General features: G+C 45.5%; 1 protein-coding gene across 4 annotated transcripts in view; it reads left to right on the top strand.

Annotated features, from left to right (window-relative positions):
- ARMH1 (armadillo like helical domain containing 1) overlaps positions 1–18,238 on the top strand; it is a 52,454-nt gene that overhangs the window by 7,072 nt on the left and 27,144 nt on the right. For all 4 annotated transcript variants that reach the window (XR_010126476.1, XM_054490715.1, XM_054490700.1 and 1 more), the window contains exons 2-4: positions 9,356–9,583; positions 16,766–16,834; positions 17,729–17,895. Coding sequence is in view for 3 of the 4 variants with exons in the window: in XM_054490715.1 (XP_054346690.1) it covers positions 9,378–9,583; positions 16,766–16,834; positions 17,729–17,895 (442 nt within the window). In the remaining variant the exon portion in view is untranslated. The remainder of the gene's footprint in view (positions 1–9,355; positions 9,584–16,765; positions 16,835–17,728; positions 17,896–18,238) is intronic.

The following is an 18,238-nucleotide window of genomic DNA, read 5'->3' as shown; positions in this document are numbered from 1 at the left end:
CATACTTGTCACTATTTGTTGAATTTAGTGAGGTTGGGGGTGGGGCAGAGGGATTCCTAGTCATGTTTGAATGTCTTATGAGGCAACTTACTGAGGACTTACAATATAATGTGACAGGCACTGGAGACTCAAATAATGGGGGGAGGCAGCAGCCAGAGACTTAGGCAAACCAAGCCATGGTAAAGAGGTGTCAAGCAAGAAAGCATTTTGAGCAAGAGGAATGGTCAATGATATTAGCTGTTGCAGTAAGAGGGACAAGTGAGCAAAGGACTAAGACATCCTCACTGAACTGGGCAATTCAGAGGTTACCAGAGACATTGGCTAACGTGATGGAAGGGAAGTGGTGGGGCAGAAGCCCAACTGTGATGGGTTGAGGGGAGAATGGTCAGTGGGGAAACAGAAAAGAGTATGAACACTGTTTTTCAGAAGCTTTGCTGTGAAGTCAGAGTCAAAAAACCAGAGAGATGATGAAGAGAATGTGAGGTTGAGGTTTTTGTCTTGATTTTTGCTTATTTTTGTTTAAAGATAGGCAAAACTTAGGCCAGGCACAGTGGGTGACTCACACCTATAATCCCAGCACTTTGGGAGGCCAGGGTGGGAGGATCGCTTGAGGCCAGAGGTTCCAAACCAGCCTGGGCAACATAGTGAGGCTCCGTTTCTTTTTTTTTTTTTTTTTTTTGAGACGGAGTCTCGCTCTGTCGCCCAGGCTGGAGTGCAGTGGTGTGATCTTGGCTCACTGCAAGCTCCACCTCCCGGGTTCACGCCATTCTCCTGCCTCAGCCTCCCGAGTAGCTGGGACTACAGGCGTCCACCACCATACCTGGCTAACTTTTTGTATTTTTTAGTAGAGAGGGGGTTTTACTGTGTTAGCCAGGATGGTCTCGATCTCCTGACCTCGTGATCTGCCTGCCTCGGCCTCCCAAAGTGCTGGGATTACAGGCGTGAGCCACTGCGCCCGGCCATGAGGCTCCATTTCTAAAAAATTTTTTTAAATTAGCCAGGCGTGGTGGTGCACACCCGTAGTCCTAGCTACTCAGGAGGCTAAGGCAGGAGGATCGCTTGAGCCCAGGAGTTCAAGACTGCATTGAGCTATGACGGTGCTGTGCACTCCAGCCTGAGTGACAGAGTGAGCCCCTATCTCGAATAAATACATTGATAAACAAATAAATAATAATAAAGGTAGATAAAAATCAAGGCTAACAAGAAAAATGCCTAAATAGAGGAGTTGAGGATACAAGGGAGGCAGGAGTAATGAGTAGAATGAGGGCCCTGAGGAGGCAGGGTGGATGGATGCAGAGCTCTGGTAGACGGCTAGAGAAGGAGAGGAGAAGGATGGGTGTGGATAGAGATGAAGAAAGAAGAGGAGTATGACGACATTCTTACCTAATGGCCTGTAACTTTCTTTGTTAAACCCAAAAGTAGGTCTTCTGAGAATAGATGGAAGAGGTGGGAAGGTAAGGAGCTTGGAATGGTAGACTTCACAGGTGGGATGGTGCTAGCCAGTCACAGATTTGGGGTGTGGGTCTTGGGTATGAAAGCTGCGTTGGTTGGAGGTGAAAGCTGGAGGTCGCTGGAGTCTGCATTCCATGTCTCTCCTCTGTGCGCCAACAGAACCTGGGATATATCCCATCAGAGAGCTCTCCACTGTTCATTAAAATCACCTTTTTGCTTGTCTCTCTGCCCTGCCAGTCTGTAAGCACCCGAGGGCAAGGTCTATGTTTGTCACGTTAACCAATCCCAAGCCCAATGCTTGGCTCAGAGTTGGCACCTGGGAATCTGTTTAATTAACTAATGTGCAGAGCTAAGGAAATTAAAGTGCGCATTCTGAGCACAGTGTGTTGGATGTCAGTTTAAATAACACTTATTGAGTGCCTGTGTTTTACCAGAGACCATGCTAGCCACCCAAATTACAAAGATGGAGCACACTGATGTTGAAATTGCCTAGTGACTCTTGAGTAAATAGGAAGGCTTATGTGTCAAAGTCATTGATCAGCACTGTGGCAAGGTAGAGAGGGAAAGACAGACGGCCTGACCTTAGAGGAGGAGGAAGGGTTCAGGAACAATAGTAGGGATTTAGAGAATGGTGTTTGAGGTGTAGGATAGTGGGCAGCCCTCTTCCTGATTTAGAAGCAGCAGCATGGGTTGAGGTGGGGTGTCAGGTTTCACTTGGGGCCGAATTTAGATGGAAATTCTTTGGCCTGAAATGTTTGAAACTTTATCCTCAGGTAGTAAGGAACCACTGAAGAGTTTGAAGCAGGGAAATGTGTCAGATTTGTACTTTTAAAAATCTCACATCAAAGCCTGGCCTGGTGGCTCACACCTGTAATCCCAGTACTTTGGGAGGCCGAGGCAGGAGGATTGCTTGAGCCCAGGAGTTTGACACCAGCCTGGGGAACAAAGCAAGACCCCACCTCTACAAAAAATAAACAAATATAAAAATAAAAATTAGGCGGGCATGGTGGCATGCGCCTGTAGTCCCAGCTACTCAGGAGGCTGAGGTGGTAGGATCACTCGAGCCCAGGAGGTTGAGGCTGCAGTAAGTTATGATCGTGCCACTGCACTCCAGCCTGGGTGACAGAGCAAGGCCCTGTCTCAAAAATAAAAATAAAAATAAAAAATGTCACATCACTGTGGAGTTTAGGCTGGGGCAAGCCTGAAGACCAGTGGAGGCTGTTGCAGTAATCCATATGAGGAACAAGGGTGTGAAACTAAAATAGCGGCAGTGGAGGTGAAGATAGATAGACTGATCTCAGGGAAATTTAGGACATATAATTGGCAGGAGCTGGCAACAGTTCAGATGAGGGCAAGGGAGAGGAATAAGTCAAAGACAACTTTTGGCTGACTAGGAGGGTGGTGACCCAAGCACTGAAATAGGACCAACACAGGGCAAGGGGCAGGTGTGAGTTGATGAGTTCAGTTTGGGACCTGTTGACTTGAGGAGCCTGTGACACATACCAATGAAGAGTCTGCCGGTCACTTAAGTACATAAAGAGATCTGGAGCTCATGTGGGAGGCCCAGACTGAGGATACGGATTTGAGAGTCTTGCGCCTATAAATGTAATTTGAAGTGATGGGGTGAATGAGGTCACCCAGGGATTACAAAGCATGAGAAGAGAACTGAGAATGGGAAAACGACCTGCAAAGGCAGTATCCTGCAACGGCAACTGAGGCTTCAGAGAGTCTGGAGTAGAACCGGGGGAGACTGGGGTTAGGAAAAGAGTCATTCACAATCCATCAGAGAGACCGAGCACGGTGGGACGGTGAGCTAACCACTAAATTTGACAACAGGAGATTATTGGTGACACCTTGGAGCACAGAGGAGAACAGGATCCATGCCCTTGGCTTAGTGGGGAAAAACCTGGACTTTGGAGTTATATACAGATCTAAGTTCAAATCCCATTCCCATCCCTATTTAGCTTTGAGACCTTCAATAAATGAGCAAACCCTTCTAAACCTTAGTTTCTTCATCTGAAAATTGTGGATAATGATGACCTCCTGAGGATCTTAAGAGGATTAAAACAAAGAATTTAGGCCGGGTGTGGTGGCTCACACCTGTAATTCCAGCACTTTGGGAGGCCAAGGTGGGAAGATAGCTTGAGGCCAGGAGTTTGAGATCAGCCTAGGCAACACAGAGAGACCCCATGTCTATAAACAAAAACAACCACAGAGAGAGAGAGAGAGAGATTGTGTGTGTGTGTGTGTGTGTGTGTGTGTGTGTGTGTGTGTATGGTGTATGGACAGCTCTTAATCAACACCTAAAAAATGTCAGTTTCTTCTCCCTGCCTTCATTCCTTCTCCCTTCACCAGGAAAGACAGCTAACATCCCTTTTTCCTTAGCGGTCAACAAGCTTAGATGCAAAATTTATCCCAGGAACTGACTCTTGAAATTGACACATTTTGGTCTTTTTTCCACTGTTTTCATCTTATTAATTCTTTTTAATGGGACTTTTTTTTTTTAACCCTCATCAAACTTACTATTAAAGAAAAGTTGAGATAAATAATACATGGCTGGAGGCTCTTAATTAAATATACTTAATGTCTTTTATCTCCCCCTACTTCTCAAAAACCTTAGTGACATAACCTCACTGAAGAAATTTAAAAAAGCATTCAGTCACAAAAGTTCATGGAAGGAGGCAACAGGAGATGAAATATTTGGAAGGTAGAAGGCAGGTGCAGGGAGGTTAACTGGCTTGAAGCAGAGGAAATTGCAAGCAAGTGCCAACAAGGGGAGCTTACCAACAAGAAACCAGTCAATTCAGCTAGTTTGACCTCTAAGAGGCTTAATGCTTGAAAGCACAAATTACCACTGAAGGTCAGAAATGAGGTATGGAGCCCAACCTAGGGGGATTCACTGACCTCTGTGTGCAGAGCACTTTGCCCGCACTCCAGACCCTCAACCGCCAAGAAGGAAATGACTCTCAACTTTCTTGCTGCAAGAGGAGGAAGGAAGTTGGACTGTGCAGGCCTCCTTGCACAGGGACCTCAGGCAGAGTTTGAAGGGCAGGAATGAGACGTAGAGTTGAAAACTGATCCGTAGAGGGAAGGTCTACACACAGCATTGCGTGAGCCCTTCCCCCACATGACTCCCAACATGCCATGGCGAGGTGTCTGTAATAGCACCCCTACTCTCTCGCCCTCCCTGGGAAAGTAGGAAAGTCTTCTCCAGAGACCCTGATATCTCTATGAGGGTGTTAAAAAAAAAAAAAAAAAACCTTCCACTGACTGACATTTGTGAATTCCCCAATGAGAAGACTAGTTGCCTAATAAATATCCAAACACTGAAGGATACAGTGATTTAAAGAGCCCACCAAGGGCCTACTATAGTAAATGAAAAAAGACCTTCACCAAAGCATATCATCATACAACTTCAGAAAGATTTCAAAATCATCAGGAGTGAAAAAAAATAGACAAAGGCACAGGAATCAGAATGACTTCAGATTTCTCATCAGCAACAGCAACTGGGGAGGGTGAATCTGAGGGAAGGTTTTTTTTTTTTTTTTTTTTTTTTTGAGACAGGGTCTTGCTCTGTTGCCCAGGCTGGAGTGCAGTGGCAGGATCACAGATCACTGTAGCCCCGACCTCCTGGTCTCATTCGATCTTCCCACCTCAGCCACCTTAGCCTCCCAAGTAGCTGAAACTACAAGTGTGTGCCACTATACCTGGCTAATTTGGAGGTGGGGGGATGGAGGTCTCACTGTGTTGCCCAGGCTGGTCTCAAACTCCTGGGCTCAAGTGATCCTCCTGCCTCAGCCTCCCAACATACTGGGATTATATGCATGATATGCATGAGCCACCACACCTGGCCAGATAGCTTATTTCTTTTTTTTTTCTTTTTTTTTTTTTTAAGACAGAGTCTCACTCTGTCACCAGGCTGGAGTGCAGTGGCACAATCTCGGCTCACTGCAACCTCCACCTCCTGGGTTCAAGCGATTCTCCTGACTCAGCCTCCTGAGTAGCTGGGACTACAGGCGCATGCCACCATGCCCAGCTAATTTTTGTATTTTTAGTAGAGACGAGGTTTCACCATGTTGGCCAGGATGGTCTTGATCTCTTGACCTCGTGATCTGCCTGCCTCGGCCTCCCAAAGTGCTAGGATTACAGGCGTGAGCCACCGCGCCCAGCCCAGATAGCTTATTTCTAACGCGGAGTTATATACCCAGCCAATCCAACATGTGGTCAAAAACGAGATTTTTAGACTTTCCGGGACAAAACAAGGGAGTACACAAAGAAGGAAGAAGATGTGAGAGACAGGAAATGGGCATCCGTCAGAAAAACTTGGCAAGAGGAAATCCCAGGACAACATTTGCATACCAGCCTTCGTGAGCAACCAGTCTAAACTATAGTAGAAAGAGATCTGTGGGACAGAGGTTTCCAGGGAAAAGATGGAATTAATCAGTTGCAGATTGAACATTTGGAAAAATAATCACTACATATTTGGGACATTTGGAATGAAATAGCCCTTGGTACTTCAAACCAAACAATAGGAAAAAAAATGACAATTATTAACTCCAGGTAAAACCAAACTGCAAGAAAAAAATGTAATAGTTTGCTACTTGAAGAGTTTATTTACTTGATCAATCATGTTAACATGCCGGGTGCGGTGGCTCACGCCTGTAATCCCAGCACTTTGGGAGACCGAGGCAGGCAGATCACTTGAGCTCAGGAGTTTGAGACGAGCCTGGCCAGCACAGCAAAACCCCGTCTCTACTAAAAATACAAAAATTAGCCAGGTGTGGTGACACATGCCTGTAATCCCCGCTACTCAGGAGGCTGAGGCAGGAGAATCGCAGGAACCTGGGAGGCAGAGGCTGCAGTGAGCCAAGATCACACCACTGCACTCCAGCCTAGGCAACAGAGTGAGACTGCATCTCAAAAAATAATAATAATAACGTAAACGCTATTGATTTAACTATAAAGTATGGGAAATAATGTTGGAGGATAGAAAGAAAAAAAATGGGAGTTAGAGTGGTGCAATAAAACTGATTCCTCTGCTGGGCAAGGTGGCATGCGCCTATAGCCCCAGCTACTTAGGAAGCTGAGGCAGGAGGACTGCTCGAGGCCAGGAGTTTAAGGCTGCAGTTTACTATGATCGTACCTGTGAATAGCCACTGCACTGCAGGCCGGGCAACATAGTGAGACCTCATCTCAGGAAAAAAAAAAAAATGAAGACCTAATTCCTCACCTGCCAGAATGATAAATACATAAATATTGCCTAAGGTTGATACATCGAATGATAGCAGTGTATTAGTTTGCTAGAGCTGCCATAACAAAGTGTTATAGACTAGATAACTTAAATGACAGAAATTCATCATCTCACAGTTCTGGAGGCTGGAAGGCTGAGATTACCGTGTCACAGAGTTGATTTCCTCTGAGGCCTCTCTCCTTGGCTTGCAGATGACCATCTTTTCCCTGTGTCTTCACCTGGTTTTCTCTCTGTGTATGTCTGTATCCTAGTCACCTCTTCTTATAAGGACACCAATCATATTGGATAAAGGCCCACCCTAATGACATAGTTTAAACCTAATTTCCTCTTTAAAGACTATCTGCATTTACAACCACATCCCGAGGTACTGGTGGTTAGGACTTCAGCATAGGAATTGGGGGAAAACACAGTTCAGCCCATAACAAGTAGTATAAGCTCGTTATTTGGAAATACAGGGGTAAACAGCAGAAAAAAAATAGCCAAAAGAGTTTAAAGTAGCCTCCTCTGTGAGGAGAGACTGGAGGGCAGCAAGAGGTGAGGCAGGTGCTATTACTATTTGACTTTTTTCAAAATAGCAAGTGGCGGAGCTGAGCCTTGAACCCAGTCTGACTCCAGATCTCATGTTCTTCCACTCTCCCCCAAGAGTGGGAACTCCTCCAGGGCCCTGCAGCATGGTATTCACCTTTGCATCTCCCACGGTACCTTATACAGAGCCACAGGATGGGCCTTCACCACATACATAAGATTTACAGCTGCATCACAGTGACTTTTAAAGCTGCCGTTTGTTGATGCTTCTTTTAATGTCTTCAAAGAAAATAGGGGAGACTGAGGTCCAAGGAAACATTGAGGAGCCTAATGTGGAGTGCCCTGCTTAGAGGTCCCTGCCTTTGGTGTCCTGGAATCACTGGGTGCATCTCTAATGGCACATTGAGTTTTGATACTAGAAAGGGTCCATTTAAGGAAGGGCAGGGGCACAGGGTACTTTCCTTCCTGATAAAGCTAGTGGTGCTGCCTCAACCCCACCTCCCTAGGGTCTAAAACAGCCATTCACCCCCATTTTCTTTATGTCAGTTTGGCCATTGAAGGCAGCCACAGCCTCCCTAGGTTATTCTCAGACTTATGACTGCAGTGGCATTCACAGTGATAGATGCAGGATCCCATGAGGGGGTTTGGTCATTTTTGTGTTCAGGTTGGTCTGCAGTCATTCACCTGGTTCTTAAGGCCAGCTAGATTTCATGGTTATCTCCATCCTGGAGGCTGCGTGGACGCCCTTCTGGAAGCACACATCCCATGTCCTCTGGGGAGTAGTAGAGGTTGGTGTGTACGTATGTCTGTCTCCGCATGCCTCAGATTATTGCTTCCTAATAAAATTCTGATAGCTGGGCCCCATCAATATCTCAAATACATGTGAGGAAACGTTAATTTAGAATCAATTTTAGGATGTTTCAGACTGTAAAGTCCTTTTAACTAGATCTCTGGCGAAGATGTAGAAGCACTTTATGGGACTGTAAATTTCATGTTGAACAGTCTTCGTGAAATACACATCTCTCCTACACACAAGCTGTTCTCTCCATATCAATCATGGCCCCTGCAAGTAATGTTTCACAAATATTCTGTAAATCACAGAAAACCCCATGATAATGTGAAATATGACTTTCACTTGTCTGTTAGACAAAAGAATCACACATGCCTCTCTCCCATCAGCACTAACATTTGTTATGGATAATAACACTTTCAATCACAACTATTTTTGGAAAACGGGTTTATCTTAAACCTTCCCTCCCCCACTGAAAATACTCTCCCAAGGACACAGACTCCTACAAACCACAGCCCATTAATCCAACTATGAATGGGAACTTTTTCTTCCCACTAACTTTTTTTTAAGTCGTTTTTAAGAGTTAGTGTAAAAGCCCGAGGTACAAGATTAAGGAGCACTTTAACTTAGGTGATTGGCATAAGAGGGAGGCCATGTCTCAAGACATCAAGCCTCTGACCCCGTATGAAGTAAGCCACAAGAGAGGCCCAGATTTTGTTTGTTTTTTGTTTTTTGGTTTTTTTAAACAGAGTCTCACTCTGTCGCCCAGGCTGGAGTGCAGTGGCGCGATCTCGGCTCACTGCAACCCGCCTCCTGGGTTCAAGCGATTTCTCCTGCCTCAGCCTCCCAAGAGCTGGGATTACAGGTGCCTGCCACCATGCCCGGCTAATTTTTTGTATGTTTAGTAGAGACGGGGTTTCGCCATGTCAGCCATGCTGGTCTCAAACTCCTGACCTCAAGTGATCCGCCCGCCTGGGCCTTCCAAAGTGCTGGAATTACAGGCATGAGTCACCACACCCAGCCTTAGCAAGCACTTTTATCTCAGCTGGATGCTGTGGTCTTTTAGTTGCTGGCATCAGTAGAGAAGCCAAAGAGCTAAAGTTTTAGTTCTTAAAAGAGCAGACATTTAGCACACTGATATTCTTAATCCCATTACACTCCAGCTAGAGCCTCCCTGTTCAAGCAGCAGGTGACCAGTCCTAGAGTATATTTTGCGCATAACTACATCCATTTGCATGATAGAGCCACACACTGCCTCCAGCTGATTGCTAGAAAAATAATGGAGTTGCATGATTCTAAACATTCTGGTAACCTGTCTGTTTTCTCTCCCTCTGTAGCCAACTTCAGGACTGATTGATCATGACTTCTATAAAGGAGCAGGCAGCAATTAGCAGGCTCTTAAGTTTTTTACAGGAGTGGGACAACGCTGGCAAAGTTGCAAGGAGTCACATCCTCGACAAGTTCATTGAAACCAACCAAGGCAAGACTGCCCCTGAACTGGAGCAGGAGTTTTCCCAGGGAGCCAGTTTGTTCCTGGTACGCTTGACCACCTCACTTAGAATCACGTATCCTTTGCTGAACAGAAAAAAAAAAAAATTAGGCACCGTGCGCGGTGGCTCACACCTGTAATCCCAGCACTTTGGGAGGCCGAGGCAGGCAGATCACAAGGTCAGGAGTTCGAGACCAGCTTAACCAACATGGTGAAACCCTGTCTCTACTAAAAATACAAAAATTAGCCAGGCATGGTGGCAGGTGCCTGTAATCCCAGCTACTCAAGAGGCTGAGGCAGGAGAATCACTTGAACCCGGGAGGCAGAGGTTGCAGTGAGCTGAGATTATGCCACTGCACTCCAGCCTGGGCAACAGAGTGAGACTCTGTCTCAAAACAAAACAAAAAAAAATTAGGCAACCTTCAAAAATGAAAAGGAGAGGAGATTGTCAAAGGAGTTTTCTCTTGATTCTGATATTTTAGAACAGGACATCTAGTGTTAAAAAAAAGTGATTAAAAAAAATCCTTAGAGTCAAGAACTCTCTCAGCTTCCTGTGTTCCCAACCTATAATTGTATTTCTTTCTCACCCCTAACCTCTTTTGCTCCCATCAGAGTTGAAGTAGGTATACCTTCTGTCTAGGGCTAATCCTCTATTTGTACTGCACTTGAACCCCTTCCTATCTCCTTATTCTTTCTCTCCTATAGCTTTCACCTTTGCCTCATAACCAGCGTTTTTTCAGCATTTATATATGCTGAAATCTCTTCTACTTTAAAAAATAAAATTGAATCCCTGTTTCAAATCTATGTTCCACCCAACCCCAGTTTCTGCCCTTCATGGTGAAGCTTCTTTTGTTTGTTTGTTTGTTTGTTTGAAACAGAGTCTCTCTCTGTGGCCCAGGCTGGGGTGCAATGGCACAATATCAGCTCACCGCAACCTCTGCTTCCCCAGTTCAAGCGATTCTCCTGCCTCAGCCTCCTGAGTAGCTGAGACTACAGCCATGTACCACCACACCTGGCTAATTTTTGTATTTTTAGTAGAGACAGGGTTTCACCATGTTGGCCAGGCTGGTCTCAAACTCCTGACCTCAAAGTGCTGGGAGTACAGGCATGAGCCACCGCGCCCAATGAAGCTTCTTGAAAAGGTTGTTGAGGGGCCGGGCGCGGTGACTCACGCCTGTAATCCCAACACTTTGGGAGGCCGAGGTGGGCGGATCACCTGAGGTCAGGAGTTTGAGACCAGCCTGGCCAACATGGGAAACTCTGTCTCTACTACAAATACAAAACTTAGCTGGGCATGGTGGCACATGCCTGTAATCCCAGCTACCCCGGAGGCTGAGGCAGGAGAATTGTTTGAACCTGGGAGGCGGAGGTTGCAGTGAGCCAAGATTGCACCATTGTACTCCAGCCTGGGCCACAGAGACAGACTCCATCTCAAAACATTTTTAAAAAATTATAAAAATAAAGGTTGTTGAGTCTCCCTGTCTCCACTTCCTCTCCTCCCTTTCCTCCACTTGCTGCCATCTGACTTCGGTGCCTCCCACTCTACTGATGCAGGTCTTGCTAAGGTTACCCATGTTTTTCCAGTTGCAAAACCCAGGGACTGCATCCTCAGTCCTTATGGGTGACCTCTCAGTGGCATTTGTCAATCAACCTTTCCCACTTCTCAAAACACTCCTGGTTTCTCTGATACCGATTATCTTGGTGTCTATGCATTTCCTGCTCTTCTTCAGCCACCCCTTAAATGCTGTTCCTTGGGATTCCATCCTCGTCCCTCTTCTCTACTCACTCTCAGATTCTCCCTGAGGGACTAGTTCATTGTCAAGATTCAACACCACTCTTGTATGAGGGCTTTCAAATAAGTACCCCTGCCCAAATTTCTCTCTTGAATCTGAGTTCCATACCTATATATCCAACTATTCCATACCCATATGTCCATCTTCACTCATATGCCACAAGATGAGTGTCACATATCTGGCCTAGTAAACTAGGGGAATATGGTACCATTATGTGGAAGAGAACATAAGAAGAGGAGTAAGTTTGAGGGTAGATAAGCTTGTTTTGGGACATGTTGAGTTTGAGATGTCTGTGCTCAGGATCCCTGGAGGCAGGTCAAGGCTAAAAACAGATCTGGTCACCATAAAGGTGATAGTTCAAGTTATAGGTGGATTTGAGGATATTCCTGCTCTGTGTGCCCATGGCACTCTACGGATTTATCTCAGACCCTTTTATTGTATATTTCTCTCCTTGCCTGTACCCTCTCGCCTTCTCTAAACCCCCTCCTTGACCCATGCACAGTGGCTTACACCTATAATCCCAGCTACTTGGGAGGCTGAGGAGGGAGGATCACTTAGGCCTTGGAGTTTGAAGCTGCAGTGAGCTATGATCACACTGCTGTGTTCTATCCTGGGCGACAGAGCAAGACTTCATCTCTTTAAAAATAAATAAACCCCGTCTTTATTTGACCAACTCCTACTCTATCATTTCAGGTCTCAATTTAAACATCACTTTCTCAGGAAGCCCATTTCTGAGTCCCAGGCTAGCTTAGGTTCCCTTCTTATATATATTCATAGACTTCCTCTGTCTTAATAATCGTAACATTTTATTGTTATTACCTGCTTAATATCTCTCTTTCCCCCCACTGGATTTTAAGATCTCTGTGGGCAAGAATCACATCTGTTCTACTTATCTCTATATTTCTAACATGTAGCACAACGCCTGGCACGTTTGCTGAGTAGAGGAATGAATGACCCAACGTCTGCTGCTGGGCAGAATTAAAGGTTTAAGTAAACACTGCTCTCTTTCTCACATTTAAGTTATTGATAAAATTATTTTTCAGATTCAGGCCTGTAACACAAGCCAAAGGGAATAACCATGGAATACATCTGTAGGTTTACCCAAATGTTCTTTTTTTTGTTTGTTTGTTTGTTTGTTTGAGACAGGGTCTTGCTCTGTTGCCCAGGCTGGAGTACAGCAGCACAATCATAGCTCACTGCAGCCTCAAACTCCTGGAGACTCAAAGGATCCTCTCACCTCAGCCTCCCAAGCAGATAGGACTATAGGCATGCACCACCACACCCAGCTAATTTTTCTGTTTTTAAAATTTTTGTAGACATGGGGTCTTGCTATGTTGCCCAAGCTGGTCTCAAACTCCTAGCCTCATGCGATCTTCCCACCTTAGCCTCCCAAAGTGCTGGGACTACAGGTGTGAGCCACCACACCCAATCTGTTCTCAGATATTATTGTGCATAAAAGAGGTTTAAAATGCAGATTACCAGTTACCTATCCACCTGCACTCCCAAGGTTCTGCTTTAGTAGATTGAGGGTGGAACCCTGGACCTTTATTTCTAACAAGTACTCTGTGTGGCTCTAGTGCCAGTGGTCCACGGGTTATGCTTTGAGAAACATTGCTGCCTATAACCTGGCTCCCGTCCCCACAACTCATGACACTAGCCTCACCAAGTCCCTAGCTTTGTTGCCAAATCTAGAGTTCCTTTTTCCTTCCTTGTCTTACCGGACAATATTTTCCATTTGGCCACAGGGTGAGATGAGTAAGGCAGGGTGGTACAGGTGCAGGGTCAGATCCTGTCTATTTAACACTGTGATGTCTTATTCATCTCATCATGGATTTGCTGTTGTCCTTGTTGTTTGAGACAGAGTCTCACTCTCACTCTGTCACCCAAGCTGGAGCACAGTGGTGCCATCACAGCTCTGCAGCCTCAACCTCCCGGGCTCAAACCATCTTCCCACCTCAACCTCCCAAGTGGCTGGGACTATAGACATGCACCACCACACCCCCAACTAATTTTATTATGTTTTTGTAGAGACAGGATCTTGCTGTTGCTGTTTCCCAGGCTCGTCTCAAACTCCTGGGCTCAAGCGACCCTCCCACCTTGACCTCTCAAAGTGCTGGGATTATAAGTGTGAGCGACCATGTCTGGCCCATCATGGACTTTTTATATTAATTTGATTATTTTAAATAGTGCATTGAAGTATTATTTGATTACTGAGTTTTTTGGTGCCCCTTTTAATTTCAGACCCCAAGCAAGTGCCTCCCTCACCTCACCCTAGTCCTGGCCTTGCTTGACCACTGCCCCTTCCTAAGCTGTCCTCTCTTCTACCTTCTCCCGCTGTTTCTCAGTTGCTATTGCAGGATCTCTCCCACTCCAATCCCCCACTTAAATGTCAGTGTGTCTGAGCATTCTGTGCTTTTCTTACTTGGTCATTGCACTTATTACATTAGGCGTTACATCATTCTTCTTCATTTCTCAAGTGCCAATCATAGTGCCTAAAATTTAGTGGGTACTCAGTCAGTGCTTACTAAATGAATGAACCATGCTTTTACTGAACAGTTGTAGACTCGGTGTTCTACACCTAGAATTATTCATAATTCCCTAACTTTTTGCAGCCTTGTCATACAACAGATAAAATAGACTGTGTGATGTGATAACAGTGTTTTGAATTAGCAAGCCCACTTCTCCTACTCAGCCCTCCAGTTATGGTGGATTTTGGAGGAAAACAAGTCAATATAATAGCATCATAACATCATTATTTTTTGCAAAATTGACTACCACGTAGTCCCAATAAGCCTAAACCCTTTTTTCAATCTTGAACTTTCAGAATAGATCAGTAAAACTAAGGATTTATATATTAAATGATAAAATTAGTTACCATTTATTGAGTCTTCTTCTTTTTTTTTTTTTTTTTTGAGACAGTCTCACTCTGTTGCCCAGGCTGGAGTGCAGTGGTGCAATCTCGGCTCACTGCAGCCTCCGCCTCCCAGGTTCAAGCGATTCTCCTGCCTCAGCCTCCTGAGTAGCTGGGATTACAGGTGTGTGCCACCATGCCCAGCTAATTTTTATATTTTTAGTAGAGACGGGGTTTCACCATGTTGTCCAGGCTGGTCTTGAACTCCTGACTTCAAGTGATTCACCCTCCTCACTGCTGGGATTCCAAAGTGCTGGGATTACAGGCATGAGCCACTGGGCCCAGCCTATTGAGTCTTTTTATGTTCTAGGCACTGAGATATATACTGTACAAATATTATCTCATTTGGGCCTAACACCCAGCCTAATAGGTGATTGGTATTATTCCATTTTATAGATAAGAAAGATGAGCCTTGAAAAGGTTGAGTAATTTACTAGCAAATGGTAGAGATAAGGTTAGAACCGGGTGTCTGTCCGAAAGCCTGTACGCCATCGTGTCTCCTACTCAGTGGACCGTGCAGACCACAGCTCCACCTGCGACACCACACTGGGAGTTCGTCTGCAAAGCCCCCTCCCTCCATTTGTCCATAAGCCAGAAGGCCTAACGTAAGAGTTAGAATCGTAGTCAGACTGCCTAGGTTCAAATCCCGGTTCCAGCAGTTCACTGTGGGACCTTGGACAAGTTATTGACCTGATATTGTTACCTCATGTTACTCAGGAAGTAAATGGAAATGCTAATAGCACCCACTGGAGGCCCATGGTGAAGATTATATGAGACAATGCAAGCAAAGCAGTTAGCACAGTGCCCCGCACACAATAGGAGCTGATACTTGTTAGCTACTGCTGACCTTGTGGCCCCAACATTGCTCCTTCATCCCATGTTCTCTAGATCCAGGACTCAAACAATGTGTTCTGGAACTAATTCCTGGAAATAATAGACCAGAAATATGTATAGTGAGTGACTATGAAAACAAGACTAGCTGGGTGTGGTGGCTCACACCAGTATCTCAATACTTAAGGGAGGCAGAGGCAGGAGGATCGCTTGAGCCCAGGAGTTCAAAACCAGCCTGGGCAACATAGCAAAACTCCATTCTCCACAAAAAGGAAGAAAAAAACAAAAAATAAAGCTGGCATGGTGGCTCACCTCTGTAATCCCAACACTTTGGAAGGCTGAAGCAGGAGGATTGCTTGAATTCAGGAGTTCAAAACCAGTCTGGGCAACATAGTGAGACCCCTGTCTCTACAAAAAATACAGAAAAAAAATAGCTGGGCATGGTGGCACGTGCCTGTAGTCCTGGCTACTCAGGAGACTGAGACAGGAGGATTGCTTGAGCCCAAGAGTTCAAGGCTACAGTGAGCTGTGATTGCACCACCGTGCTCCAGCCTGGGCAACAGAGTGAGACCCTATCTCAAAAAAAAAAAAAAGACTAGCCCAGGACAGAGGAAACAGAAGGTGACAAAAACAAAAGTTGGCCAGCCTAGCCTGAAGAAAAAGGGGAGAATGCACTGAGGAAGGAACAGGGGCAGAAGTTGAGGGAGCAGGGTGGGGACAATGTAGGAATAAAAAGACCACCACGTAGGCTGCTGCCTGGCCCCAGCTATGGCGGCAACAGGCAGGGGAGCCTGGCTCCAGAGCAAACACTATTTTTGCAGTAAAGAGCCTTTCCTAATGAGCCAATCTGTCTCTACTTCTATTGGCATCCTGGGAACCAGGGTGCAGCAGAGATAATTTGCTTCACACACCCCCCGCCCAAACAAAGCACCATTACCTCCAACCCATTACATTAGCCTTTATCAGCCTTGGAAGCTCTCAGTCATCCTCCATGAGCTGCAGTAATTTCAGCTAATTTCTTAAGTGTTCTAAGAGCCTCTGATGTGTTATGAGCCTAGTAATTGTTGACTGGTTCCTTTTCTGTTGTGACTTGATTTCATACCTTGTATCCGAGCTGATGCGTGCTTTGGGTACTTTATTATAATAAGGCTTTTTGCAAAGACTCACATTAAAAAATAACATTAAATACTGAGGTTGTTCTAAACCAGAGTTTAATTTTTCCACCGTCTCCCATTATTCTTATTAGGAAGCCAATTCTTCATAAGGATAGTGACCTCCAGTGTAAAACTTTGAACAAGTACAAAAATTGAGAATTAATGATGAAGCTGGTTCTTTTTAGGGAAATCTAAGAATGAGGCACAAGCCCATGAACTATGCTGAGACCAAGGATGCAATGGGCACGGCTTAGAGAGGTTTGGGGTATTGACCCCCAGCCTTCTCCAGGGACCCTTAATTCATCAGAGCCTCCTTGTTCCCTAGAAAGCCTGTAAGAGCTGAACTGCCACAGAGGAGCTTCCTGGAGAACAGTGAACAGCCAGCACCCTCTTCCCCCAACCCTGTGTGAACTACCACTTCCCTTTCAGCTGGTAGCTCCTCTCAGGGTAAAGAGGCACAGTTCAGCTACTTGGCCACCCTGGGCCCTGGGTGGTACCAGAGATCAGGCACGGGCTCTGGCTTCGTGTGAAAAACCACCCTGAAACTCACTCTTTAACGTGTCATACAGCTATATGACTGACTCATGTTTAGAAAAGCTTCTCAGGTCCATTGGCATCTTCTTATCAGCTGTAAGCAGGTGAGTTCTGTTCTAGCGTGATTCTGGAGGTCTCAGTGGCATCTCAGGCTCATGATGTCCTTGGCATTCATACCACCCAGGGCCACGGATTCCTGTTAGCAGTGGGTTCCTTGTAGCTCTTGGGATGGGCCCAGAGGTAATGTCCACCGGGCTCCTGCTCTAGTTGCTCCCCTAACCCTTGCTCTCCAGTGGCGCTTCATTAGTCAGCACCCTCTCAGTTGTGAATTACAGAAAACCAACTCATATTGGACTCAGAAAAAGGAAAATTAGTGGCTCACTTAACTGGAAAAACCCAGAGGGTAGAAATATATATTTCAGTCCTAACTAGATCCAGGGCTCAAACAATGTCATCAGTACTTGGCCTCCTTCTCTGTCTTTTCCCCCATTTCTGTCTCTTCTCCTCTGTGTTCATAGACCTCTGTATGCCATGGTCCTCAGGAGCTCTAGACATACCAAAAACAGAGCAGATCCTTTCCACAGCTTCCCAAGAAAGTCCTAGGCTTTGAGGCTCATTGGACCAATTTAGGTCCCATGCCCAGCCCCAAACGAACTTCTGCAGTCAGAAGGGTGACATACCCTGTCACCTCCTCACCCCACCAAAACTACATGGCCGATGAGTGGCAGAGGGGTGATTCCCCAAGTGACAGTTGAGGTGGTATTACAAGAAGAAAAAGAGATGCTGGAATGGCAAAACCAAGAACTGTCCCTAGTATGTAATTCCAGTCTTTCCTGCTGGAAGGAAGAATTTCCACACTCTTCTGTCACTTTACCTATGGATATTTCCTGGATAGGAGGGCAAAGTATGTGAAGAGGGGACCTTGGGATCTCTTTGAAAGCTCAGTGCAAAGGAATTTGACAAGAGTTTTATTTTTACTTTTCTATCCCTCTGGACAGTAATCGATACCTTATAGAATTTCTTGAGGTTGGAGGTGTCCTAACACTCTTGGAAATACTTGGGCTGGAGAAGATCAAGGAGGAAGCCAAGAAGGAATCTGTCAAACTCCTTCAGGTTATTGTGAATTCTGGCAGGACATACAAGGAGCTCATTTGTGAAAGCTATGGTGGGTACTGTGTGTAACAAGATGTGTCTCCCTAGGGGCCTGAATGAAATGGTGGCAGAACCCACCACTGCTATAGGAAAAACACATCATGAAACTGGTTGAACAGGAAGCTTTTTGTGCTCCTGTCCATGTCACCACTGGAAGACCCAGATTTATGATTCTCCTGATTCATCATTTGCTCACATTTTTCAGTAGTGGTTTTAGAAATACTTCTCCTTTTTAAATATATCCTCTTTCAGGCATCTATTCAAAGATTTGTTGAGCTGTGGCCCAATATCTTTTGTGAAATTGAGTTATGAGGCTGGGCGCGGTGGCTCACACCTGTAATCCTAGCATTTTGGGA

The sequence above is a fragment of the Pongo pygmaeus genome, chromosome 1 (genome assembly GCF_028885625.2).
Source record: "Pongo pygmaeus isolate AG05252 chromosome 1, NHGRI_mPonPyg2-v2.0_pri, whole genome shotgun sequence".
NCBI lineage: Eukaryota > Metazoa > Chordata > Mammalia > Primates > Hominidae > Pongo > Pongo pygmaeus.
Note: the sequence above shows the minus strand (reverse complement) of the source record. Positions and strands in the feature narration are given on the sequence as shown.